The sequence below is a fragment of the Corvus brachyrhynchos genome, unplaced genomic scaffold, assembly GCF_000691975.1.
Source record: "Corvus brachyrhynchos isolate BGI_N302 unplaced genomic scaffold, ASM69197v1 scaffold103, whole genome shotgun sequence".
NCBI classification, from domain to species: Eukaryota; Metazoa; Chordata; class Aves; order Passeriformes; family Corvidae; genus Corvus; species Corvus brachyrhynchos.
In genome coordinates this window covers 6,372,057-6,399,380 of record NW_008237436.1, presented here as the reverse complement: position 1 = coordinate 6,399,380, position 27,324 = coordinate 6,372,057, and the positions used below count along the sequence as shown (strand labels likewise).

Here is a 27,324-nt window from a genome sequence, read left to right as displayed (position 1 = left end):
CTAGGGGAAAGAAAAGATGTTTTAATGTGGCATTGGTTCTGGGTTACTCAAGAATTCATTAAAATATGGGTGAGACTTACTGTGTCCCAGAGTAATACATTTGTGTGAGATAAAGCCCTGGCGAGGCTTATTTCTAGTATGTGCTAATTGTTTACTTTGTTTTCTTTTTAATAAGAGAAGGAAGAAATGGAAGAAGTGTTAATCATTGCATTTTAAAAAGAAAGTTTTAAAATCATCTCAGTGTAGTGAGAGCAGACTTATATTTTATCATGGTGCTATGGTTAGCTTACAGTTTAGCTGGATGTCCAGACATTTAACTAGTAAAGAATGAAAAGAAAATAAGATGCATAATTTGTATTCATTAGAAACTCATCTCTGAATGGTACTGAAGAGCTCACATTGAATTAATGGTGCAATTAAAAAAAAAAAACAAACCAAACTTCTTTTTCTCTTCACAGGAAAGATGATAAAGATTATGCTTTAAAACAGATAGAAGGTACTGGAATTTCCATGTCTGCATGCAGAGAAATAGCAGTAAGTAACAGTTCTTTTTACTAGCAAGCAAACTTACTAAAAGTATTAATTTGCAAGCATCCTGGGTTATGTTTGCTCAGTCATGTTCTTCTACTGTGGGTGCTATATCTTTATCATAGGGGGTATAAAGTAAGTACAAATGTCATGGAAGATTTTATGTACCTGTTATGTTTGCTGTCTAAAATTGACAGTGTTTTTAAGTTGCAATTTACTACCTGCCTCAGGGCAGATTATATTTAGATGCAGCAGTTTAAAAAGATGATTTGAGTTAGTGACTTAAATTACACATTTGGTCTGACTTTTAGTACTTCAGTTCTCTTCCTAAAGAAATTAGTTCTTATTGGCTTACAATTATTAAAACATTTTAACTTCTGTTTAAGTGAAGATTTCAAACTAAACTGACACAGTTGTTGCCTTGGAGGCTGTAATACAGCCATGAATGCTATTCAGACATTTTCTTCAGTTTTTCAGGTTTATATTTGTATATTTCATGTTGTTAGAAGCTGGTGAATAACGTAGTCTTGTTATAGTTTGTGAGAAGCTTGAGAAGAAACACTGGAAAAACCGGTATTATGAAGCTTACCTGTTGTATGTTCTTATGTTTTACTGCTGCTTGGGTTCATTGTTCTTGAAATGTTTCAAATGAAATTGCTTACTAAAAGGAAAAGCACATAACTTAAGGGGGTGTGTGGGAAGGAAATAGTTTCAGTCCATCTTCCTCAAGAGTGTAAAACTTTACCCTAAATTTCATTTTGATTGACTGAAGTGAGTACTAGGCTTTCTCACTTAGTCAAATTCCAGTTGGCTTCATGACAGCAAAAATGTTAGTCCTTGAACTGAGGTGAAAAAAATGAAAGACAAAGAATATTCTTTAGGAGATGTTCTTTTTGTCCAATGGTGAAAGCTGAACCTTCTGCTATTGTAGACATCCACTCTGAACTAAAGGAGCAGAAAACAGGTCTTAAATTTTGCTGCTTTCAGCCATTTGGGCAGAAGTTTTCCAAATGCCGTTACTCAGGCTGAATGATTTTAGGAAATGTCAGCTACCATTTCAGGGGGATTTGGGATGAGTTGTTGTCTTTCTGCAGTGATTTGCCTAAAAAAGATGTGAAGAGTTTGTTCTGCTTGAACTTGGCAGGAGAAGCCTGGCCGGTGTTAGGGAAGTGTCTCTGCTCTGTGTAGGACCCTAACTCAATTTCTGTGTATTACGAGAATCATTAACTTGGCTGACAGGCAGGAAGGATTTGGCCTCATTCCTCTTGGGCCCCAGTATTGATGGAAAAGGAGCGAGCAGCAGGGGGGCTTCCTCCATGCTCTGAGCTGCTGCAGCATGGCCTTTTGAAGAGAACAGCAGTACAGCTCAGGACCCACGTGGGACAAGGTTGGGGAGGGGAGGAGGGAACATAGTGCAAATACCAAAGATGCCAAGAAAGCAGGTATCGAGAGCAAAGAGGGGAGTGGAGCCCAAAAGCAGGCGTAGGGATAGGAAGAGAAACCTGAAGCAGCATTTCTTGAGCTGTAGTTGGCTTTGCTTCTGGTTATGCTTCCAGGCTTGCAACTTCTAATACTGTGGTTGAGTTTTCCTGCAGTTGAATTAATAATTCACCATGGACTTTGAGGTTTGAATTTGGTTTTGCTGTTCTCTTGATGTTGCTGTTTGAAGTGACAGGAGAATTTTTTTTCCCCTGGAAAGGTGTTGTTTATTTTAATTCTGTTTAAAATAGACTTTTTCCCACCCTTCTATCAATTAATATTGTAAAAGAAGCAAAACGAATATCATATGGAAATTAATCAAATTGATGATAATAATCATAGTGTTTATATTGGTGATGTGAGTATATGTAATGTGTGAAAGTGCTACTGAGTTAGTCAGCAGTGTTGTACCCTGTCATCTGTGCATATAACTAATAAAATGATTTGGTTTTGTACTTAAAAAGTCAAGGCTGTGTGCCAGACTTTGTTACAGTGTGTTCTGGACTACCCAAATTAATGCATTTGAAGAACATGGTGGTGTTCAGAGGAACTTGGATGATTTGTTTTGCCTTTGAGCTGTACCCATTTCAGTTTCTCTGGGGAGCTGAAGCTTGTATATTCTACTCTGTGACAATCTTGGAAGAATGTAGTTTGATATAAATCCCAGTGAAACTCTTGTTTTTACAGCTCTGCCATGGCTTTTGTCTTATGATGATTTACTTCAGTTTTGGATTATTGAGTAACTTTTATATTTAAAAATGCCCATAACTTACTCTTTTAAGACATCTGTTTGATGCAGACACCTAAGTTCAAGAACTGTGTAAGAAAAATAAAGTAACTATTGAAATTCATCAGTTGCAGGGAAAGGTTGGAACTAGGTTAGAGACCTGATTTCAGACAGCCGAATCAGTTATGGGATGAGCTCAGTATATAACTCAGTTTAAATAAGTTATTTGTTCAGGGTTTTTTTCTTCAGTTATTTTAATTTTGATTTTCTTCAACCATTTGTTTACTTGGTGGAGTTAACAGTTACTGTGCTAATTGAATCAGTATGTTTCATATCAAGCTAGTTGAAGAGTTGTATTTTTCCTTATCGTTGCCCCATTCATCTACTGTGGTAAACATTTGTGAATCCTGCCTCTTTCAGAATTTTAACTGAATGTTTGGCTGCTCATATCTTGTTCTCTGCAGATCTGTGCGCTGCCTGCTGTGCTGGGTATCTGTTTTGTGATCTGCAGTTTCAGTTCTGAGGATTTAAGCAGGCACTGAAAACTGCACATTCAGCATGCCAAGAGTTGAATTTGTGTTAGGTGGGAGAGCAGAGGGATAGAATGGTGAGAAGATTTGTATAAAAATATGCAGATTATACAAGCCCAAATGATTGATTCCTCGTCTTCTGATTTAATCATGTGGAAGAAAGTCATTAAACCGTATCCACCTGGAATAGTGCTGCAAATGCTATTTCACAGTTCGCAAAGCAGGAGAATTCTTTAAGGCTGTAGAAATCTGGAGTAGTTAACCAGGCTTTAAATAGAGCTTCAGGATTTTGGCTTGGGCAGCTTCCTATACAGGAGTCTTAGGTTTTGAAGCAACCAAGTGACTTGCTGACATGTTTTGTGTTGATTATCATTTTTCATTCAGTTTTAGCAGGTTTGCAAGTACTTTGCTTGCATATGCTTCCTTTGGCTAGTGAGGAGTTGCTTAGGTTGAGGTTTTGTTTGGGATTTTTGTTTGTTTTTCGTTTTGTTTAGTTGAGGGAGCTGTGAGGGTTTTGTTTTGGTTTTCTTTGTTGTTTTTTCTTTTTACCAATTTTCCATGTAATCTGTTTATTTGTGCCTGGTTAGGTCAACAGAAATACCCAATAACATTAATTTTTGACTTGGCCCTGAAGAGGAAGTGCTAGCTGTGGTAGCAGATGCTTTTGTTGATGGAAATGCTGAATGTGACAAAGCAGATCTGGGGTGGACAGTGCTGTGCTCTGCCTGTCTCCCGTCTGTGTTGTGTCCTTTAAACACCATATCCAGTTTGTGCGAGTTAGAACAGCCTTGAGGCTGCTGGGGATGAAACAGAAAACTACAGAACAATAAGCAGCTGGCTTCTCTGGTTGTTTTCACTCTTTAGGTCTGCCTTGGAGGCATTCCTAGGATTTTATGTTTCCCGTTATAACAAGTGCAGGCTGTTATCATAAAAGGTGATGTCCTCGGTGTTGGATCTAGTGAAAATGTGACTGTACGATGTTCATCTTCACTGAAGGGCAAATGAGCAGTTTTGTTAGTTTGTGGAGTGAGCAAGCAGAGTTGAGCCATCCTTTGGATGTGCTGGTGCTTCACATAACTCACGTGAAAGGGAGAGGCTCTGCAGCAGGCCTGCTCACCTCTGTATCTGCACTGTCCTTACGGCTTTCAGCTGGGCTGGAGGGTGGCTGAGGTAGAGACAGAGGCAGAGCAGCAGGCCTGGCCCCCATGGCAAGTAAGAAGGGAGCTGCTGTTGGTGAGTGGTCTTGCCTGAGTTGAACTTGGTGGAGGAGGCTCCTCTGGAGAGTAATTGGTCCTTTTCACACACTGGGCCTTCCGTGCCCTGGGTGACAACAGCGTGTCACCATGTGGCTATCAGGTCTCTCTTCCCTCTGCCAGTGGAAGGGATGGAAGAAGGGTGTAAGGGCTCTTTCATAGCCAGTCTGACTGTGATCTCTGCAGCAACCAGAGGAGCCCCATGAGGCAGAAGCCGAAACTGGGTGACACCAGGATTTACTCTCTTCAACACCTTCCTTCTCTTGGCAAGGAACAAATAACTCTCCCAGTGAGCTTGCCTGAAGAGATTCTGAACCAGCTGTGTGGCAATGAACAACAGTTGGGTGTAGGTTCCTCAGGTTATGGGGGCTGTCATGTTCCTTCCAGGCTAACAGTTGCCCACAAGAAAGACCAAACACAGAAATCACTTAGATGACTGCATGTCTTCCTCACGTCAGAGGGCATGTTATGGTTTCTTGGCAATCTTTCCATGTAGTGAAAGGTGACAAAGTACGGAGGAATTTGATGTCTGATTTGACTCTTTTTGGCATGTTTAATGATTCTCAAATTCTTTAGTTTAATACTAACATGGTATGTAAAATATAAGTTGTGACTGAGTACAAGCTGCATTACTGATCTGAAAACAATATTCTTGAGAGATTTTGTCTAAAGGGAGGGTAGCACTATTTTTAGTTCTGTGACAGTGGGACAAAGATACCGACTAAATGTAATTAGAATCCTTAGGAATCATAATGTTTTCTGTGAACAGCAGAATTTGTCCAAGCTTGACATCCAGTACCTGTCTCATCTGGGTACTTCACCCACCTCCTTACTTTCAGAGAACATTTAATAACATCTCTTCTAATACTTCAAATGTGTTTGGAATTAGAAGGTGCTAATAAATATTGACTTGCATGTAACATCACATAAGACTAATTTATTTTAGAAATTGTGGAAGCTAAAAAGAAATGTGGGGTTTTTTTCCTCTAGACGTTTTGTGTTGCCAGTCTTCTCTTTTGCACATTTAGGACTTTAAAAAAATCAAAAGAATAAAATATACAACCTTGTGAAATTGTTGCTTTGTCTGAAGAACTGGAGCTTCGAAAATGTGTTGTTAGCTTCATAATAAATTCTTAGAGTGAGCAGTTACAATGCCTTTGTAAGCTTTTATTTGAACACTTCTGAAAGGAAAACAGCATGTACTTTCAGCAGGTATTCTGTTCTTTTTTAGTACTGTGGAATGTCTGACTCGTGAGAGTGTAAAACTAAAATTGTATTTACACTGAAGTGAACAGATCTTGAACCTGCTGCATAGCAGCTAAACCAGCCTGGGATTTGAGCAGTTGTATAATAAAATTGGGGGGTTAGTTTATATAACAAGTTTAAAGTACTTGAGTAGAGCTCCACTGTTTCATAGGAAACTAAGAATAGTGGCTGGAAATTTTTTTACAAATTTTTGTGGCTTAGAATTGGGTGACATCTCTGGAGTTGTCATATTCTACTCCTGCTCTTGCAGACAAGCAAATGGTACCTTAAAAAATCTAGCAAGCTACAAGTTAAACTTGTAAGGAAGAGAGATCTCTGAAGGCAGTTTCTGAATCTCATTCTAGTAATGACTCTATGAACATTATTCAGCCTTTAAGCCAAAATTAATCATGACTAATTTGTACCCATTTGTACTTATCATAATATTGTCAGTTAAAATAGCTCTTCTTTTCTGCTCTCATTTTAAAAAGAGAGATAGAGACTGTTTCTTCTCTGCTTTGTTTTGGCAGGCTATAAGCATTTTGGCTTGGCTTGCTTGTTTTCTTTGAGCATTAGGCTCTCCCTTCCTCTGGGTGTGGGCTTGGGCTTTCTTTGCCCTGTTGCAGTTGGAATTAATCTTCCCTGAATGGGCCAGAATTATGCATAGTGTTTCAGGTAATGTCTTATTGCTGCTTATACTCACCTGTTGTAGCAGTAATTCCACTGGCACCTTACTTGTTACAGGATGAGTAAAATTTGTCATTCGCCTTCCAGTCTGAAAGTTGCCTCTCTGCATCAACTGCAATCTGCTTTGTATTCCGAGTCCCTGCTTACCCATTTTTCCATTGTAAGGCCATGGCATGACTGTTAATATATGATGTCTGTTGCTGGATCCCTTGGTGAAACTGATGTGAGCCTTCTTGAAGCATGAGATGATAATCATCATCTCTAATCAGAGTTTGAATTTATGCCATCAAACTAGCCAGATAATGCAATAGTGACTTTTGCTTAAATGAATGTTTGGTTGATACTGCCAATGGCTTTGTGTGTAGCCAGTTTTCTGGCTGTCCTAAGGCTTGGGAGAAACGTGCTGCATGGGACTCAAAGGAAGGCGGTCAGAGGAAGAAGCTGCTTTTTCTAAAATAGCAAATGTCCTGACATAGGGGAAGCTCCTTCTAGGCCAGATTACCTGGCAAATTGCTCTAACAGTTGTGCTCCATTATAGGATTTTAGAACCATTTGGGTTTGGAAAGATGTGTATCATCAAGTCCACCCATTAACCCAGCACTAAGCCATGTCCCTCAGTAACAGCACATCTGTGTGTCTTTTAAACCTCCAGAGATGGCAGCACAACCATTTCCCTGGGCATCCTGTTCCAGTGCTTAACAAGCATTTTGGTGAAATAAGTTTTCCTGATAACTAACTGATCTTAACGTCCCCTGTGCAGCTTGAATTACAGAAGTACGCATGGTAGTATTGCAGGGCTACATCTTGCAGGTTAACATTCCCCGCGGACCACAAAGATTATCAAGCATCAAGGGCGGGGGTGAAATGGCATTTGCAGTAGAGCTAGAAATCCTCACTTAGATGAGGAGTGTGGTGTCTGGGCTCATGAGAAGTGTTGTGGTGGAGAGCTTTACAGGAAATGTGGGAATATCACCGGAGGAAGCAGGTCGTGTTCATAAAAAATTGTGCTGACTCCAGCTCATATTTTATGTGAAAGATAATTGTTGTTAGTGCAAGAAAAGATTGGCCTTAGTCATGCTGCAGTTTTCCTGATTCCTTTAGTGCTGCTGTTGATTATTTAATAACATCCTGTTTTACTTCACTTTGTCCTTGTTCATGAAGCAATTTAACAATTTTATGAATCATTGGGATGCTTTGATTTACTGTCCCTCAGCTACCCCATGGCTGTAGAATGAGCATTTCTTCATTTCAAGAGGGAGATGGAGGGACCTTAGTGTGAGCCCAGGACCTGCACACAGGGATGCTGTTTCCCTTGCTGGATCTCGAACAATATGAAAGCAAGGGCAAGACCAGCCAGGGGCAAAATGGGCTTCTAACCCTCAAGTCAAAACAGATATATTGGCATTTTCGTCATTTGCTGATTTCTGTTTCTTTGAAGGTCTATTGGATCTCCTTTCTTTATGAGGTGGTACCCAGACTAACTGATGTTAGGAAATAGATTTGGTTGAGGAAATAGATTTGAATCATCATGTTATATGCAAATGAAAAGGAAGGCAGTTTACTAAGAGCCAAACACATCATTTTTGTCTGCTTTCTCTTTGTGTTCTACAGAACTGAACTAGAATAGACAGAAGCAGTTAGGTAACAGTCATTAGGCCAAAAAACAGCCTTTATCATTAGTAGACATCATACTGATACTCAAAGCATGTTTCTTGCAGTCTACTTTGTCTGAACTGTCTTTCTTTGAACTCTGTCAGCTGCTGGACACAAGTCAAGTCATCTGGTAGGAAAGGCATGTGGTTTATGGGCTAGAGAGGCCTGGTTCGTGGAGACTGAGGTTGCTGAAAATGCTCTTTACAGCCCATGTGATGCGTTATCATCTGCATGAGCTCTTTCAGATACTTCAGACAGAGTTTGCATTTGTCACTGTGTTTCAGCCTTTCCAAGACAGTGATTCAGGAATCATCTGTCACCACTGCAGCAATCATTTCCTTATTCTGATGGTTTTACTGATGTATGTTAGCCGTCTTATTCACTGGGTTGCTTGTGGCTGTCTGGCTTTGACTGAACCCATCAGGTTTTTTAAGCAGACTGAAAAAATGTGGATTTAACAGCTATTCAGCACAAAAGGCAAAGGCAGAAACTAGCAAGAATGATAAACTGAGTACACCGATGTGCAGACAGTAACAGCTGCTGTCAGTGGCAGTAACAAAGGCCAGAACTCCTAACACAATGGTGATGGGCTGCAAAAGGAACTTCTCAGGTGTGTTCTTGGCGAGTGTCAGCTGGGACGTTGTAACTGATGAGAAGGAAGGCAGGTTGCTGTGGATTTTTGAGGAGAATAGTGGGGTTTTGGGATATTTGAGTGGACTGCTGGGGTGTTTAGAGGAAAAATAAAAGGCAGGAAGGGGAGTGATCAAGGTGGATGGGGGAGGAAAAAAGCAAGGAATGCTGTGAATCTCAAAGTCTGCAGTATTGACTGCCTCTAGAACAAACAAAGGAGAATTCTGTCTATGTTGCCTTGCTATACAGACAGGGAATCCTTCTGCTGCATTACTTAAAGTTTCTCATATTTGTGTCCAGCTTTGGTAGTAGTTCTCTGTGTGTTCTCCAAGCTGAATCACGTTTGATGTGAAGAGGTTGGATTTTTTTAGTAGGTGACAGCTGCTACCTGGGGAATAAGGAGTAGGACAGACTTAAAATGGGATCAGAAAGGACAAAAAGGAGCATTACATTATTTTTTAGAGCTCTGACTAGTATCTGTGTCTCTCATTAAGGAATAGTTTGTTTTATCTGGTACAGATGTGTCTATCAGACTACAGGAAATACAATATTTTGGTATGGACACATAGTTGCTGAACTGTCATGTAATCTTCTCGTAGAGGTAATTAAAATCTTTAGCATAAGTTTAATGTGTGAATTTTTGCTGATTAAAGAAGCATTGTGCCAGTCCTTATAGAAAAATAGTTTATCATTAAACCCTGCAACATCATTCACCATTGAGAGGCTGGTCTTTGATGCTGTGCTGTGCCTGTCTGGCATGCAGTTAATCTCCACATCAGCCTGTATGATGGAGTGTGTTGAATTTGTGACTAAAGCAGTGTTGATAAGCCACCAGTGCTTTGGCTATTGCTGACAGTGTTCAGGCTTTCTCCGTTTCCCACCCCTGCCCCTCTTCCCTTTGGAGAGGTAGCCTTTGTTTGGAGACTGGCTGGGCATCAGTCTTCTTGTGGGAAGTTATATGTGATTGCCTTTGCACTGCTTCTCTTGTTTTGTTGTGGGTGTGATGTTTAATTCCTCTTTCCTTCACTTACTAAACTGTCTTACCTCACTCACAAATTTTCTGGCTTTTTTGTTCTTCCATTCATGGCTTCCTGAGAGGGATGAGCAAGTGGCTCTGTGGAGTTTAGCTGCTGGCTGTGGTTAAATTACCACAGGCTGTCCCCACCTGTAATTGATAAAAAAGTGCAAATAAGCATTTCTTGGTTTTTCCCATGTTGATCTTATGCTTTGTAGGAATTACAGGCATTTAAAGAATTCCATACTTCTTGTGGATCCTGCCTTAAAGTGCCTCGATGTGCTGCTTTTACAAATCTTAGTTTTACTAGGCTCAAACTCTATGGCCTTCTGCATTGATTTCTATTGTTTTGTCTCCTCTACACTGTGTCCCTGTTTGGGCTCATACTTAAGGTAAAAGCTCTGTGAGCTATAGGTTTTTTACTCAAGAAATGCCTCACTGACTGGTCAGTGAGTCATAATGCGAGTCTGTCTCAAATGAAATAGGAGAGAAGGAAACGAACACAGATATACGCTTCCATTTTACTGTCTCAGTAGCAGTAAAATTTTAGCACATATGACAAAGGTATGAATAGTATCAATAGAAAGGAATGATTTTTTTTGTTTCCTCTGTTGTGTAGTGGAAAAATTATATTTTATTGAAAATAGATTGTTTCAGAAGTAAGTTCTGTATTCAAAGAGTCCTTTAATTTTCCCTTGGCTTTTTTTAAAAAAAGAAAAAGCCCTAACCATTCATTTAATAAAAATCATTTTAATAAAAGTCATCATTTTTGGCACACTGAACTGGCAAGCATTTGACTAGTTTTGGGTAGTCACAAGTTTGCTTAGACAAAGCTTTTGTTTCTTCCTTAGCAATGGAGTGAGTACAGTATGATTGTAACATGACCAGTAAAGCTCAAATAGACTGATGCTGTCTGTATTCAGTTGTTGTGCTGTATCTCATCTGTTCTCCTTTTGGTGGGGTCAACTATAGTTTCTGGAGCAGCTGAGCTGGTTTAGCGGCTCACTGCTGCTGAAAGAAGTTCTAGGTGTGTCCCTTTGCCAGGGCTGTCTCCGCTGTTAGAAGCCTGATTTGTTTCAGCTCAAGAGCTCTGTACCAGGTTACCTTTCACCAGCCTTTATGCATCCAGAATAGTTTTCTCTTGAAGTGGGTGTTTTTCTGTGGGTGGCTTCTGTGAATGTACTAACTGCTGTAATCTATGTTGTGCCAAAAATCTGGACCCTTTTCTGTATAGAGTTGTGACCTTGTAGATCAGCAGAGCCCACCTTACAAACCCACACCTTGGTTTGGCTGACTGCATTGACAGCTGTACATGAGCCATCCCATTCAGTCTCAAATGACTGCAGTAATTGGGAGTGAGGAGAAAATGGAGTACTCCAAATGGGACTGTTGAAGATTACAGCCTATGTGAAAGGGCAGATGCCACAGCTGGCTGTTGGCAGAGTCATCTTGGTCCTGGATAAGAGTGAGGTTTTACATAGACTTCAGCTTTTAGAACATGAGTAGGAAGTGAATGCCGTGAGGGGGTTATGACCCACTTTCAGGTTTGGTTTGAAACTAATGACTGGTTCTTTCATGAAAAAATGTGGGTTTCTATGGCTTGCAGATTTCAACTTTTGTTGCTTGTGTTGTAAGTATCCCAGCTCTGGATGTATGGATATAACTGTTGTGGACTTTTTCTTTTGCAGTTGCTGCGGGAGCTCAAGCATCCAAATGTCATTTCTCTGCAAAAGGTGTTCCTTTCTCATGCTGATAGGAAAGTGTGGCTTCTCTTTGACTACGCTGAGCATGACCTCTGGGTAAGGTGAATTGTTTGTAGGTACCAGGCTTAGAGTTTTAGTTGCAGCAAAGGGACGAGGTCAGGGGAGACACATCATTTTTAAAACACAGTATAGCTATTTCCTACATGTTCGTTGGAAGCATTTTCAGTACTAAAGGAAAAGCAATGGACAGCTAACCTGTGATCTCTTGAAAAAGATAAAAATCTGCAGAAATGAGCTCTCAGTAGCTAGAAGTCTACTTAAATGTAGATATAAACCCCCATTACAGCTACAGTAGGGTGCAGGAAGATGTAATTGATTATGCAAGTGAATTGCCTTTGAAAAATGACAAACTTATTTTCTGAATAGGACAGTTCAGAGTTTTAGTTGCATTATCATCCATGCATGCATGAAATGAGAGTAGTGACACTGTATATTTAATTCATATATTTCAGTGGGAAGAATTTTTACTCAACTCGTCTGCAGAAATTCTGTGTATTTGGGAGGAAAGCTATTTATTCCTAATTGCAAGATACAGGTTTAAAATATAAACCTCTTGCAGGCAAAGTAAATTTGTTTTAAGATATATACTGTATTCCTGTGTTAACTTGAATATTTGTAAGCTTAATATCCATTTGGAATGCTTGAAAAAATAAAGTAACATGGTAAAAACTGAAAAATATAATGTAGCCTTGACCTCCCTGAAAAAAGGTGTGTGTGCCTCAAATTAATGCTGACACAGATTTGGAGCATTGCCCTCAATGCTACAAATACTAATCTTAAAAGATGCTAAGATTTGCATCCAAGAATGAAACAGAAACAATTTAGAACACGGTGGAAATTTTTATGAATGTGTACATGTGAGAATTGCACAGTATGAGTCATGAGTTGTTTTTTCATCAGCATGTCACTTAGCACAAACCAAAGTAAAACTAATTTCTTTGGAAAATGGTGTTCCTTGTAGTTGGGAATTATTCTGTAGCATTTGCCTAAAACCCTAGTGTGTCAGTTTTCTTTCTGTTAAGCTAAATGAAAGATATTTTCTTACAGTTAAATATCTTGGAAGTTCTGATACTTGGTATTGAGGTTTTGTTACCAAAATAAAATTGGAGATTAAAAAGTTACCAACAGCTGAAATGTTGAGACATTCTAAAGGCTGATAAACAGAAACAACATCTTGAGGGAGTGAAGTTGTTTTGTTTTGTTTTCATTTTAGTATGAGGGAAAACTAAGAGCACTCCTCTTCTCACTGCTCCCCCATATTAATGATATGCTAAGCTACAGAGGTTTAAGAAGGTCTGAGGGGTTTTTTGTTTCAAAATGTGCTACAAGGCTTCATATTTGTTAGGATGATTGACTATGATTTGTCCTTGTTTGTATTTATACATTTCTGCATTGCTTTGTACTTAACCTAAATCACCACAGAAGCGTTTTTGTTAATGAAACACTGGTTTGTACATAAGTAACTTAGGAATGACCCTCAATTTTGACCTTTATGCTTACATGCATATACCTGTATGAACTTCAGAATTCCCCAGCTGTACCAGCTCCTGGATGTTCACTGTATTGGGATGTGAGAGACTTAGTTGCTGTAACTGGGCTTCCCGTGTGCCCCAGAGAGCCGGCTATGGATCAAGTGCTCCAGCTCTGTGTTTAGCACAGCAGGTCTCAAGTAAGACTGGGAAAGGGCCAGATAATACAGAGTGTATTAGAGCAGGAACAAAAAAAAGTCTAGGACAACCATCTGTTTTTCTATCTGTCTCTGAAGATTCACTTCTCTCTGTCCACTGTGTGAAAATAACACTTGTTTTGGAGTTGGTGGAAGTGGGAGGTGAGAGGAGGTGAAGCATGTGGCTCAGGCTGAGGGATGCTTGTGCGTGTGGTGCTTGGCTGATGGTGCAGGGACTGTCACCTTTTCATCAATGCTTCTTTGCTCTGCATCTCCATTTTTACCATTGTCAGGGCAGAAATGTGCCTGTTGCTCACAGGAAAGCCAAGCTTGCTGCCTGAAGCAAAGGAGGGCAGGCTGTATGGAGCTGGGCTGCAGCAGGAGAGGAAAGGCAGTTTGCCAAAGGGTGTTAGGTAGTTGGGTTACTTAGCTGGCACCTGGAATATGAGGGGTCATGAACGTAGGAAGAGCACATGATAGAAGTTTGGTGCCAGGTTTTGGTAGACAAGATCTGGGCTGTTTGAAGGAGGCAAACCTGGAAATGGTTACCATGACTGTGGCACACCTTGCTGTTGAACTTAGTGACACCTGGGACTTGAGTGCTAAGACAACATGTCCTTTTGGGCTCCTCCTTGGTGCCAGACATCATTGCTTGTGTATAAACTTAGAATTGCTAAAGGTTCTTTTTCTGTGTCTGACTTGGTGGCTTACTTTCAGATGGATAGATTTGTAGACTTGATCTGTCAACAGCTTCTGTTTTGAGAGTACTGTGCTGTAAGGGTATAGTAAATAAAGAAGGAATAAATCTGGGCTTCTGATTTAAATGTATAGAATTCCTAATACAGTTTGCAAAAATTTCTGCTTGGCATTAGGTCTCGAATGTTACAGTCATTATTACTGTAGGAGAAGACCTGAAAGTGAAATAATGTAGGAGGTAATACACTTGTAATTCTGTGATGTACAGGATATCAGCCTGTCTTAACAAAAAGACTCCCCAAATGAAAATGCCTCTAAAACTTTCAAGATTAGTGATCTACAAGGAAATTTGTGTTGATGGTCATATTGGTTTTGTATTCTTCATACTTTGCAGGGCTTAGCTGTCTGCTGGGATAAAACTACCAATTTAATTTTTGAGAGATTGCTTTGGGACAGTGATCACTTTGCCTAGTACAGTATTAATTTTTTAGTTTGGAAAACAAATCGTGAAAGGTTGAAAAAACCTGAAGAAGTCTGTGTAAGGAGTTGATGGCAATCTTGTTGTGTAAACATTGCACTTCTTTTATTTTCATTTCTTTTTTCCTCTTTACAGCATATAATCAAGTTTCACAGGGCTTCTAAAGCAAACAAGAAACCAGTTCAGTTACCTCGGGGAATGGTGAAGTCGCTGTTGTATCAGATCCTAGATGGTATTCACTACCTGCATGCTAACTGGGTGTTACACAGGGATTTGGTAAGTGGATCTGCAATGGGTTTTAGCACTGGGATGATGATTGAGGGCAAGGATTGTTGTTTTTTTTTTAATGGAAAACCACTGGGAAGCAAAAACCTTTGTGCTAAGAGCATGTACTAATACATATTTTTATACTGCAGTAAGACAGCCTTGATTAGTAGAGTGAAGTTTATAAGCTGGCTGTGATCTGATATGCTTATGAGAGCAGGTGTATCAGATGGCTGGTTTTGTTTTTTGATTTTCTAAATAAACTATTTTAAATGGGTTCATTTAAATAACAGGCACATTGAGGTACGGAAAATGCCTCTAGTAGTATCACTGCAGGCAAGATAAATAACTAAATACAGCTTTGGTATAGGTGGGGGAGAATGATTGGCTGTAAGAATGGCTGAAAATAGGTTTTTTCTGAAATTATCAGTTTAACGTCGGAAAGTAACTTTTGAAAGCCCTGATTTTTCTCCTAATGTTTATAATCTACCAGCAGTATAGCCATGACAACTTAAGATGATTTCTGCAAGTAAACGAATGTTTATCCAAACTACAATATAAGGAAAACATTTTTAACCTGGGTTAGTGTCTTTAACCAGCAAATTCTTTTCAACTGGTGAATCTCACCAATTCTTATATATTTTCCTTCAAAATATGCCCACAGCTAAGTGGTCTTTTTTGTCTGTTGTCTTGAAATTGGCTAGTTTCCTTGATCCACTTGTCTGTAGTTCCTATTCTTGGATAGCATTCTTTTTTTCAATTTACTTCTGAGTGTACCGCCTATGTACAATATTCTCATGCACGAGTGAAATTTCAGTGATTAGAGGTATCATTCCTATGACCTTTCATTCCTATGAGTCAGTATTACCAATGATATTCCATGTTTGGTGAAATAAGTCTGGCTTCTTTACTGCTCCTCCAGAGTCACCTTTTATCTTTGAAATAGCTTTAATAGTGTTCCTGGAAATGTGGTCAAGGACTACTTATTTGTCATCTATTTTCATGCCTGATAAGTGCTTTTACAGAATGCCAGTGTCTCCATGTAAACTGAAGGAAAAAGGTATACCTCTGATAAATAGCATTTTCAGAACTGAAATGCAAGGAAACTTTGCTTTATTGCAGTGATTTTATGGATGGTTTTAATTTGCTCCTGGTTTTAGAAATAGAACCAAAGCCTCAGCACTGAGGGGAAAAAAATCAAAAAGATTCTGGTGGCTTTGTCATGACTCATGAAGTACTGGAGCTAAACATAATATAAAAATACATAGTGCATGTTACTACTTAGACAACTTTGTTTTATTTTTAAGAGGCATACAGGAAGCAAATGATTTGTCATCAAGCATCTAAATTTTTCTGATGTTTTACTTTCTACAGTTTTGGAAAATTTATGAACTTAAAATTACACTTAAAAGAAAATCGTGCATGTTGTTAACTGGATGGCTCAGGAGATTGGTAATTTATTACAGAGCCTTTCACATCTAGGTCTGTAGCTCAAATACAGTTTAAGTTGGCAACTTCAAAAAAAACTACTGCCATCTTATTTTCTCTGAAATGAGTTGGTGGTCTCAGTTCAGCATGAAGTTTTCTTCCAGCAGATAATCCACCCATCACAATTGGCTATCTTTTGATAATCTGAGGAAGAGACCAAAAGCTTGAGGCAGAGAATGAGAGGTCTTTCCACCGGAACCTTGTCAAGCTGTGTCGGTGAGAATCCTGTAAGAGCAGTACAGGGGCTGCCTGTGCCACCTTGTCCATGCAAACCTTCAGACTTGTTGTTCTGAAATGTCCAGTTTGAGCTGAATTCAGAAGGCACATGTTTCATGCAGACCAAATGATAGAATTGTACCTGCCAATGCTTGCTTTCTTTTATCAGGGTCTGGAAATAACCTGGAACAGAAACAGAAGGGATTCTACTTAGTGTTTTGTCTTGGGAAGGGAGGGGCCTATGTGTTAAGCTTGAGAATTGGGACTCCACTAACACATGTATTCTGATTCAAAGCAGAATAACTGACATTAATGCTTAGATATGATTTTCTATTCCAGGATACCTGTAACGTTTTTTGTCAGGAATATCAGTGTTAAATCACCAGTTTTAACTCCAGATTGGATGGCTGGACAGATTTACTATGTTTTTCCTACTGTGCCTTTAAAATGATAGGTATTGCTGTAGTTTCTAGATGTTTTATGTTTTCCTGGATTTAGATACACCCACAAAGCTGCTTAAGTAACATGCTTGCTTTCATGTCATACACTATTATAAGAGTGATGGTGCTTGGGGGTGGTAGGAAGCTAAAGAGTATAGTACTTGGCAGAAAAATCTGTTATTCTCTCATAGGATAAGGATTTTTTAAAATGGGTATGAATTATCTGTATAATTATCTTCCATCTAAGTGCAGTTTTATGGGTTTGGGTTGGTTTCCTGTTGGGGTTTTTTTGGTGTTTTTTTTTTTAAGATGTCTTAGTGAAGTTAGCTTTCACATAGGTAGTTTTTTGGAGGTTTTTTAGGATTTTGACTTCTCTAACCAGAAACAAAATATGTCATAAAGCAACTCCTTTCCTGTTAGCATCTACAAGCCAGGCAGTAAAATTTGGTGGCTATTAAAATCACATTAACTTAGACTGAAATTTGTCTTCACAATGTTGGAATCAAGGAATCTCAACTCATGTAAGGTTTGTATAAAGTGACTGTATTCTGTATGAAACAGTAAAATCTGTTGGAAGACAATAATTGTCTATTGTGGGTTTTGTAGTCATGGTGAGTCTTTTACAAAGGAAATGTGTGCAAATCTTCTCAGTAACTTAAATACTTGACTCTGTTTGTTTTTCTTTCACTGGGTACATGAAAGCCAATTCACCGTTTCCATCAGAGCAAGGGAGATGTTGATTGTATTTACCTTTGAATACTGCCTTGAATACTACTGTGCTTGAGTAGTTGGCTTTTCCATAAGTCTTTGAAACATACCAGTTAAAGTTTTCAACAAAAAAATGCCAGCCCTTTTAAAATTTCTTATTTGACTTGCGTATTCTTCAGCTTTTTAAAATTTCATGGCTGAGAGCAATTGAAAGCAGATTGTTTATTCATACTCTGACTATAGCAGGAAGGAAATAAGAACACTTCATATAATTACTGTAAAGTGCATCAATTATAGTTTTAATAATATTTTGAATTTAGTTATCAAGCATGCTTGAAACATACTGCATTTTGCTGACTTCTTTTCTGAGTATTTTTTTCCACTTTATAATATGCAGCTATTGGACTTCCTCCTTTACTCAAGGTTCTTATTCCACACTAAAAATAAGCATAAGCAGAAGATTTGCCATAGATCTGTTTTCATCAATATGCAACCTCAACAGCAAGGGAAAAGACAGGATGCACTTTGCAGCATGCTTTTTCAAGTAACGGGCTTAAAATAGAGGTGCCTTTGCATGGTACAGTAACTTTTAAGCCATGCCTGTTAGCGTTTGGAAGTGCATTTCTATTTAATTTTTTTGGTAGTAGTCCTGTCTACACAGTCAGGATCCAGTCTCAGGTAAGAGATGAGCACCCCTCCGCAGCTTCTGTGTCGTGACAGTAAGAAAGTTAGTCTGCAATTTACATTAATAATGGAGTTGGCATCAAAGCTATTTAAAATACTTCCATGGTGCAGCAGTGCTTAAAAGCATACCACTGCCACCCCCAAAAAAACCCAAACAAAAAAACCTAGAGGAAATCTCATATGTCTTGTAGTACTGCAGCTGGGACACTAGTATAAAATTATTTTTGTTCCTAAATCTTCAGACTACATTCCCAGGCCCATTTCTTTGTGCATGGTGTGAGTGGGTGTTGAACACATGAATTGACACTTGGCAAGTGAGGTATGGAAGTGGGGAACAGAGTGCTGGGCTTCTGCTTCCCATTCTCCTCCTCCTATCTCTTGCCAAAGGAATTAACAGTCTCCTAGCCTTTGTCAATAACATCCGTGTCCTAGTTAGTCTGGGATTGTGTCACTGTGTTTGTGAGCATTTGCAGACTGGCACTGGTGCCAGTGCAGTCTGGTGAAGGCGCTTCTAGTGTACAGCTCAGCTAAAGGGCTGCTCTGGGATGAGCACTGGCTTTTAATAAGCTTTGAGGCAGTCAGGCTTTAATACAGTTGGCACATGGCTTTCTGAGATCTGGGCTCTTCCCAAGGATACCTACTACCAGCTTTGGGATTAGTGAGAACATTAAAGATGTTCTTTTAACAATGAATGAGGAAAAGCCACGGCAAGAGTCTTTTTTTGTAGACAGGATCTTAGTAACTCTCCAGGCTCTGTAAAGTGAATCAATTAAATGTGTGCTTTAGGCAAAGTTAAATATATGGAACTTTTACCTTGGCAATTAACCATGTTCCTCATTAGAACTTCAGAATCCAAGGATGTCTCCCTGTCAATATTTAAGGATTACTTCAGAAATACAGGAATGTCCTTTTGTCTTTGTGTAAAGCTTCCAAAGCTGTGGTCATTTGAAGGAGTGAACCTAAATCCTTGAAAAGAAGAAAGTAGTAGTAGTGCACATTACTAGAAATAAGTTTGCAGCTTTAAAATTCAGGGTGATTTTGTACTTCAAGTAGATCAACAAGTGATAGGTGTTATTTCCCAAAAAGTATTATAATGGCTTGCTGATGATTTGCTTTCAGAGGAGGAAAAAAAAACCCCAGCATTCCAAACCCAGTCACTCTTCTGGTTGTCAGCTGTTCCATTTCCCAAGATTTTTGTTTCCAAGGTGTTTTTCATTAGGTGTGTACTTTAATGAGATCACAAAAGAACAGTGTGTCTGGCAGAACTTTATTTTCTTGCATATGCTTATAATTACATGCTTTCCTGTGAGTTGTACTGTACTATAGTTCTAAATATTCCATAGCTAAAAATAATATTATTTAGTGTTTCTTAATGTTTCTATTTACAGGGAGCATGACTACTCCCTTGCCTGCCTTTCTGAGCACTTTCTTAGTGTACTAGATTAAACTTTCAAACCAGTAAGTAATGAAAATGTAGACGTGATCAAAAGAGACTGCAAAATTTTAGTAGGTGGTGCTCATAGCAGTGATAAAAAAAACAAACAATAGCCAAAAAAACCTGAAGAAAACAGCCTGTTAGGTCAAACTTTTGACTGGGTAATGTCTGTCAATTTTGTACAAATGCAGATTTAAAGGTAGAAATAGAGCATATTGTTGCAGTGCTACCAGCCTTCTAGTTAGAAAAGCAGGGAGAGATCTTTGAGTTCACCATAGAGAAGCCTGTAGAGATATATAAAATCATGTGCTTCATATTTATGTATGCAAATAATTGTGAGACCACTCTTTGAAAGGTCATAGCCATCAGGGGACGTTCCTGAGGGGAAGAAAGCAAATGTCACTCCAGCCTTCAAGGACAGTCTGGGAAATTACATTCCAGTTACTCTCACCTCGATCACTGGAAAGGTGATGGATCACATCCTCCTGGAAGACATTTTCAAACATTTGGAAGATACCAAGGTGATTGAGAGTAGTCAGCATGGATTTTTATGAAGGGAATATTGTGCTTGGCCAGCCTGAAAGCCTTCAAAGACTGGTGCGATGGATGGGACAACAGCAGTTGATGTTACCTGCTTTAGTAAGGCTTTCAACTCTGCATTCCATCCATCCTTGTAGACAAGCTAATGAAGTACACACCAGGAAGTGCACAGTGAAGGGGATCGACAACTGGATGAGTTGAAGAGCTAAAAGGATTCTGATCAGTGCCAGAAAGTTAAGCTGGCCACCATTCACTGGTGGAGTGTCCCAAGGGCTGATTCTGAGTTAAGTGCTGTTTTAACATCACCACTGGTAACCTGAACAATGGGACAGAGCACACCCTCAACAAGCTGGCAGATGATTTCCAGCGATGCCTTCCAGCCTCAGCCATTCTGTGAATGTATTGTATCTTCACCATTTGATTTGTCTTGAAAAATTCAATTAAAGCTCTTTCAAAGTCTAAAATCCAGCTCATGATGAATCAAGAGATGCCAGGTGCAAGGGGTGCCTATGTGGGAGCAGGTGTGAGATGAATATGAAAGATCAAATAGCTCCTAAGGAATAAGGAACAATGTGAAGGAAGCAGTGAAATATCCAATCTTTGAACTGCAGCAGGACATTTTTGCAATGTATCTTGACTGCAGTATGATGAGAGTTATGACATGGTACCATTTTCTTTTCCTGAGGGAAAAGGTGATGTATTCCTGAAAATCTTTTTAGAAGCTGTGTGGTCAAAAAATGAAAGATATACTTCTACTGGATCATCAGTTGTTACAGACTTTGGTATGAAACATTTGTGTCATGGCAATATCTCTAGAAAGAGATACCCAAGCATTAAGATATTAAACTGTCAATTCTATAGGATTAAAATTTTACAGAGATTTGTATTTTTAGACCTCTCTTGGATTAGCCCTATATCTTTTATTCTGTGCTGAAGGTGCTAAGTACTGACATCAAATGGAAAATATAAATTAAAATTCTCAGTCTATTCTTCCAGTTGTATTTGGGCCTTCACTGCAAGACTTCCTGATGATTTTGGAAATTGGCAATCTTTAAAGAAAGTAAAAAGATTTTATTTTTTTTAATTCACAGGCTGTGTCCCTTCAAGCAATTTTTGAATCTGAATGTAATCTTTCATAGCTTTTTACAGTTTGATCATCTGTAATCTTAGGACTTATAAGAAAATGTAAGGCCATTTAACAAGTTTTAAGTAAGGGTTGTGAAAGAATAGTACAGACTCCCAAGATTTATGCAGCCTGTGAGATCAACAGATAACACTTAAAAATTTTTATCCAAGAACTGGTGTTTAGCAAAAATGCTAAATCAGTCCTAAAAGGTATTTGATAATCTTTTACCACATAAATTTAGATTCCAATTTATAACAAGATGGAGTGCTAAATAGGGGAAGATTTGATGGATATTTTTTTGATTGCAAGTGAAAAGCTCATTTATTTTCTTGATATAAATGAAACTAGGGGTGAAAGGAAAGGTCAGAAATATCTATTCCAGGTACAGGATTTTCAAATCTGTGTCTCAGACTGCTGCCTTTATTTAAAGCCCCATTTGCTTGATTGTCAAGCCCAACCCTATCTGTAATTTTTTTGTTGCCTTTCATTATCTTTGGTAGGTGTTTCCAAAAGGTCTGACTATATCAGTGTGTCTGGGGTACTCACTTATCTTTTGTCTGGTGGAACCTAAATTTAGTTTTTCTTCTTTTTAGTTCAGTATTTCTTTTCCATAAACAATTCTCAAAATAATTAATCCTGTGTAGTCTCACAACCTTCGTGTTTAAAACTGGCAGTAATACTGATGACAATTATTTTCTCTATTAATGAATATATCTTGTTTTGAAACTAGAGTAAATACAATCTCTGTCCAAAGTTTAAAGGGAAAGTCAAGGTGAACCAATATATGTATTATAAGGGGAGCTTTGCTAATTTACCAAGCCAATAATATGACCAAACTTAGGCACAAGTACTCAGACACTGTTACTGCCTAGAGGAAGTGCAGGTAAAGTTTCTGAAACTGGCATTCTGAAATCATTGTAGACTTCTAAATGAAAGAAGTACAAGGTGCAGAAAATAAATGGAAAAAGTAAGACTGCTCATTGAAGTACCACCAGATATGTTAGGGGCAGACAAGTGCAACACAGATGAGAATTTGTAGGCATGAAATTGCATTACATGATTATTGATGTTTTAGTGAGATATTTTTGCCTTATCTGCTGCAGAACTGTCAGACACAAGAAGCAATGGAAGCAGACTTTTTTTCCTGACATTTCTACATCATTGTAACATGGAATAATTTTAACCGGCAATCTTGGACCAGTTAACAGGCAGTGAAAACTGTTGCAAAAGGGAAACTCGGATTTTGAATCCAAAAGTAACTTGGAGGTTTTCTTTGTATGGCTACAAATGCTGTAAATGTGAACAGAACTGGTTTTGTTTCCTTTTCTCCTCATTCCCCTGGAGCCCTTCAAATAGAATGTTTCAGAACTGATCTGTATAACCATTTGCATCTTTACCTTACAGGATGTGAAACCAATTCAGGCCTTTTCTGTGCCTTTGGGAAGTTTGTCCTTGTCTGGTGGAATATACATTTAATTACAGCCCCAGAAATACATGTGTCTTCATATTGCATACTGACTTCTAAACTGGAAACAAAGTGGTACTTTAGAGTTGTAGATATGCAAAATGATAGCATGGCTTCTACAGTCTCTAGGAAAAAATAGTTTAAAAAATGCAAGTTGTGTTGCATATTTTACAATTAAAAAAAAAGCTTATGTTGGTATTTTGATTCTGTGTGGTTGCTTAAGGATACAAAGCTTACCTGGACATGCTGGTTCTTTGCTGGTTTCCTCAAGTAACCTTTGTATCTGTTAGCATTTTTCAGGTACCTTTGGTAAAAAGATGTGGTATCAAAACAGACCATTTCTTTCAATGTCATGAAAAGCGAATGTCAAATAGAGGAGGGCATGTGTTCTGGGAGAAATGTATTGATAGTTCAGCCACGGCCAAATGCTGAAATACTTCTGTTGCCTTTTTCCAAGCTTAGAAATATTTTGACTTTTTAAAAATCCAGGTAATTTAAGTAAATCGATAACTGAAGTAGAATGGTGTAATTTAAGTAATAAATTGAGGAATATAATTTGTAGATGATTACTTATATCTATCTGCATATATCTATATATTGCACACTGGGGGATGAAAATATATCGGCTGATGGGCAGACTATTAGACTTCTTTCTTTTCTGTAGCTATAAATTCGTTCTTTTGTTACTAACTTGTTTTTTCATGTGCTGGCTTTCCAAGATGGCCAGATACCTGATTCTGGTGCTGGAAAGAGTAATGTAAGTAATCCTTCACTGTTTGAAGGCAAACTCGGTCATCTCAGTGCATTGCCCTGCAGTAGTTACACTAAACTGAGTGCAGGAACTCTCATATCCATATATGTAAATACAAATAGAGGTAAGAGTTCTACAGAGGAAAGGCATGCTAAAACTTCAGAGCTAATTCCTGCCATAAAGGTGATGAGCTGCACTAGTCGGGTGGAAAAAATACCAGCATACTTTGTGATTCTGACCTGAGAGAAGTATGGAGGACCAGAATCTCTTTGATCACAAATGTACCTTTAAAGTAAGTTTAGTCAAGAAAAATCCTGCAGTAGGATTTAGTAAAAACCCTAGGGTATGATTTTGGAAACACTTAAATGCAGTTTGCACTTTAGTTTGTTGGATTTTTTACTGCTAAATACCTTGTTAGGTTGTGGAAAAGTTATCACAGTATAAAATACTGTGAAAGATAGGAGTATGGATTGTTCAAAATACAGGAAATAGCCATAATAAGTGTTTTCACTCCAGTCTGCTGTACAAAGAAAAGGCTATGTTCTGTATGAATGATCTATATTCATGATGTAGAGGAAAAGATGATAAGAAAACAGGCCTTTGAGTAATTCTTATCTGAGGAGTTATTTTAAAATAAACTTATGAATAGGACACAGTTATCCCGTGTGAAAGCTTGTTCTTTATGAACTCCTGACTTCATCTGTCTTACTCTGAGCATGAGTGACACAAAACAAGGTATTTGGGGTATAGTTTGAAATACTGTATTTGTTCTGTGCACAAAAGTGCTCTAACAGGTAAATACAAGCAAAGCCCATGCAACCACTGGAAAGTGCATAGTAGTAAATTATGTGGGCTTTTCACCTTTGGTACTTCTTCTTAATCCAGAACAGGGAGGAGTTGACAATTAATCCATACAAGTAGGGTGATATGGAAGTATTACTTAAATGAAAAATAACAGCAAAATAGGGCTTTTAAAGGAAATGGCAAGGGTTAGCACAACTGCATGCAAACCAAAGAGTACAGTAAGGCAATTTTCTGCCTTTGTGTGAAAGTTTTGGTATGTATGAGATTACAGTACTGCTGTACTGTACTGCCTGTCACCCTGCGGAAACTGCGCCAACAAAACTACTGAGCAAAAATGGTACTTGGGTTTTTATTACACATTCAAAATCCTTACTTGTGAGGCAGAACTTTGAATTTAAAAGGGAGGTGGAATTATATATGGGATAACATAGTACCTAAAAACCAGTTTCAGAGCTCTCCTCTTGCATTTGATCCTGCTCTGATGTGCCCACAGCATCCAGAGTCATCCTAACCTTTGGACAGGGTACTTGCTGCTGTAGTAAAACCCACAGGAAATCTATTTCTTCAAGACTGTTCGTTTTAATGAATTAAGTTAGTTACTATACTTTTGAATGATGTGTCAATGATATTGGACATGGTAGATTTTCCTGCTATAATAATATTTTTGCCTATGATACTCACCTTTCCTTGCTTGGAGGCTTAGTACAGAAAGTCACACCCTTCAGCTTGTCCCGACGTACATTTTTAGGGAGTGAAAGAGTTGGCCTGGAAAGTGTAGTTAATTTTTTTTATTCAGCTTGAATTCAGTTCCAGTGGAAGTGAGAAAAGTCTGTGTATTAGGCAGTGTGCAAGCCTTTAATAAGTTACATTGCCCCAAGTTGGCAGTAATTGAGAGACAGCAGTGAAAGGAAATTTTTGGAGTGTGTTCAGAGCATAAAAACATAATAGACCAACAGCTTTCATCAGGCTGAAACAGAGATAAAATATGGTTGATGGTAACTAGCAGAAGGCCCCATTGGCATAGATACAGCATCCCTCTATTTTCTATCCTATCCAAATACTTCCTGTACTTTTAAAACTTTTGGACACGTGTGCTTTGATAATTCAGGGGTTTGTTTTTGTTTGGCTGTTACTGGTAATTTTAATGGCTCCTAGTTTTAATGAGAATTTTATTTAGATGCTCAATTTATTTATTTTAAAGAGTGCTGAGATGTTCTTTATAAGAAGATAATTAGCAGGAAGTATTAAATTAAAATAGGCTTTCTTAATTTTCCAGTGCTTGTTACAATTCCTGTGTTTTCTAATCAAAAAGAATATTTTAATGTTTAGATTTAATTCTTGCGTTCTGTGGGGCCATTGTTTTCAACAGTGTTTGTCTTGGTCTTTTGACTATAATATATTTTAAAGCCCTGATCAGTTAGTAGATGCAACAAAAATTGTCTTGATTGTGAATGCACATCTTTGAATTCAAGGAAAGAAGTTAACTTCAGAAAAGTGCTGATACTATCATTTGAATAAGGTTAACTGACACTGCTATTGTGCTGGAGTACTGTTTAGCATTGAAGTAGTCAGTTTTGTTCAAAGTGGAAAGAAAATGGAATTATTTTGGAATGAAAATGCAATTATTTTTTCTAACCATAAAATGTTGCAAAAAGACAGTTCCAGTCCCTGCGAATGCAATAAGGGAGCATCCCACCTTGATAATAAGGAAATGTTTTGATGTAGGTTATGACTGCTTGAAGATCAACAAGGTTGTTAGAGATGTGCCAGAAGAAGCATTAACATTGCATCTTTTGTGAGTCATAGACCTTGACATGGCGTGTGAATTCAAGCCAAGCTGAAGGGCTAGTAGGTTTTGCTGCACAGCTTTTCTTGTTGGAGGACCTAACCTGATAAACCACATCAGGATGTTACAATTTTTACCATTATGCCACGGAAGTGCTCTTCTGAATAGGCTGCAACTTGTTAAGCCCTCGCAGTTGTCTTTCAAAACCTTTTTGTTTGTTCTTTTCTTCAGAGCAAGTGATTTCTATCTTATGTTTCATGTTTCCCAGGCATTTGCTCACATACTGTTGAAGAAGTTCAGTTATGGCTTTGTATGATTGTGGGGTTGTGTTTTTAAATCTGTTCCTATATTGTTTGATATGATACTTTGAAGTCTAAAGAAGTTGTTCACTATAAATCATAATAGAATCATTGTTGAGATCATGGTTGCAAAAGCAAAATAATTTAGGGATAAAAGCCCTTTGCTAAGTATTGTTCTTTTAAAGTTAAACTGCTGTTTGTAACACTGGTTTTCAATTTTAAAATAAGTATTGTTCTTTTAAAGTTAAACTGCTGTTTTTTTAAAATTGAAAACCAGTGTTACATTCTTATAAATTATCATGGCTCATCACAGGTAGAAATGGATGGCACGGCCAGGTCTGTAATTTGGTGGCACAGACATTAATGATGCACAAATAGCAGTGGCTAGCAATCCCTGTGAATCCTCTACTGAGTAATGTTTTAGGAGCCAAACTCTTGAGTATTGGATTATCCGAATGAAAATTGGTTAGGATTATACTAAAACCTTATTAAAAGGTGCATTAAAAAGGAGGTGTAAAGGGTATGAGTCTGTTCATTATTATACATAGAAATGTTGCAAAAAGTTAATAACATCTGGAGAGGAGGTAGCATCCACATTATAATACCATAATAGGTAATCCAGAGGAGTTTAGATTACTCACTGATACCTATGTTTAAAATCAGTCTTTGAAAACTGGTGATTTCAGAAACAGACTAGGAGCAAAACATATATGGAATAATAGTTCCTGCAGACCTAGTTTGATGCTAAAAGTACTAAGTATCAAAAATTGCAGTGTCTAAGCTGTCTAAAAATGCCCAGTTTGTTCCTCACTGCTTTGGTGAGTAGAGCTTAGTGAAAGGAGGGCCCAACACCAAAATACTTTACCTGGAGCATGAGACAATGTCCTATTATTTCCAGACATCTAGTATACAAACATGAAATAAATAATCGTTTCCTGCTCCTATCAATAACTCGCTCTGAGCAGCAG

At 38.3% G+C, this 27,324-nt stretch overlaps 1 protein-coding gene across 2 annotated transcripts in view; it reads left to right on the top strand.

Moving 5' to 3' along the window:
* Positions 1-460: 460 nt before the first annotated feature.
* The window catches only part of CDK8 (cyclin dependent kinase 8), a 51,779-nt gene continuing 24,915 nt past the window's right edge, over positions 461-27,324 (top strand). For both annotated transcript variants that reach the window (XM_017731388.1, XM_017731387.1), the window contains exons 1-3: positions 461-534; positions 11,436-11,546; positions 14,486-14,626. In XM_017731388.1, coding sequence (XP_017586877.1) covers positions 511-534; positions 11,436-11,546; positions 14,486-14,626 — 276 coding nt within the window. In that variant the 5' untranslated portion in view covers positions 461-510. The remainder of the gene's footprint in view (positions 535-11,435; positions 11,547-14,485; positions 14,627-27,324) is intronic.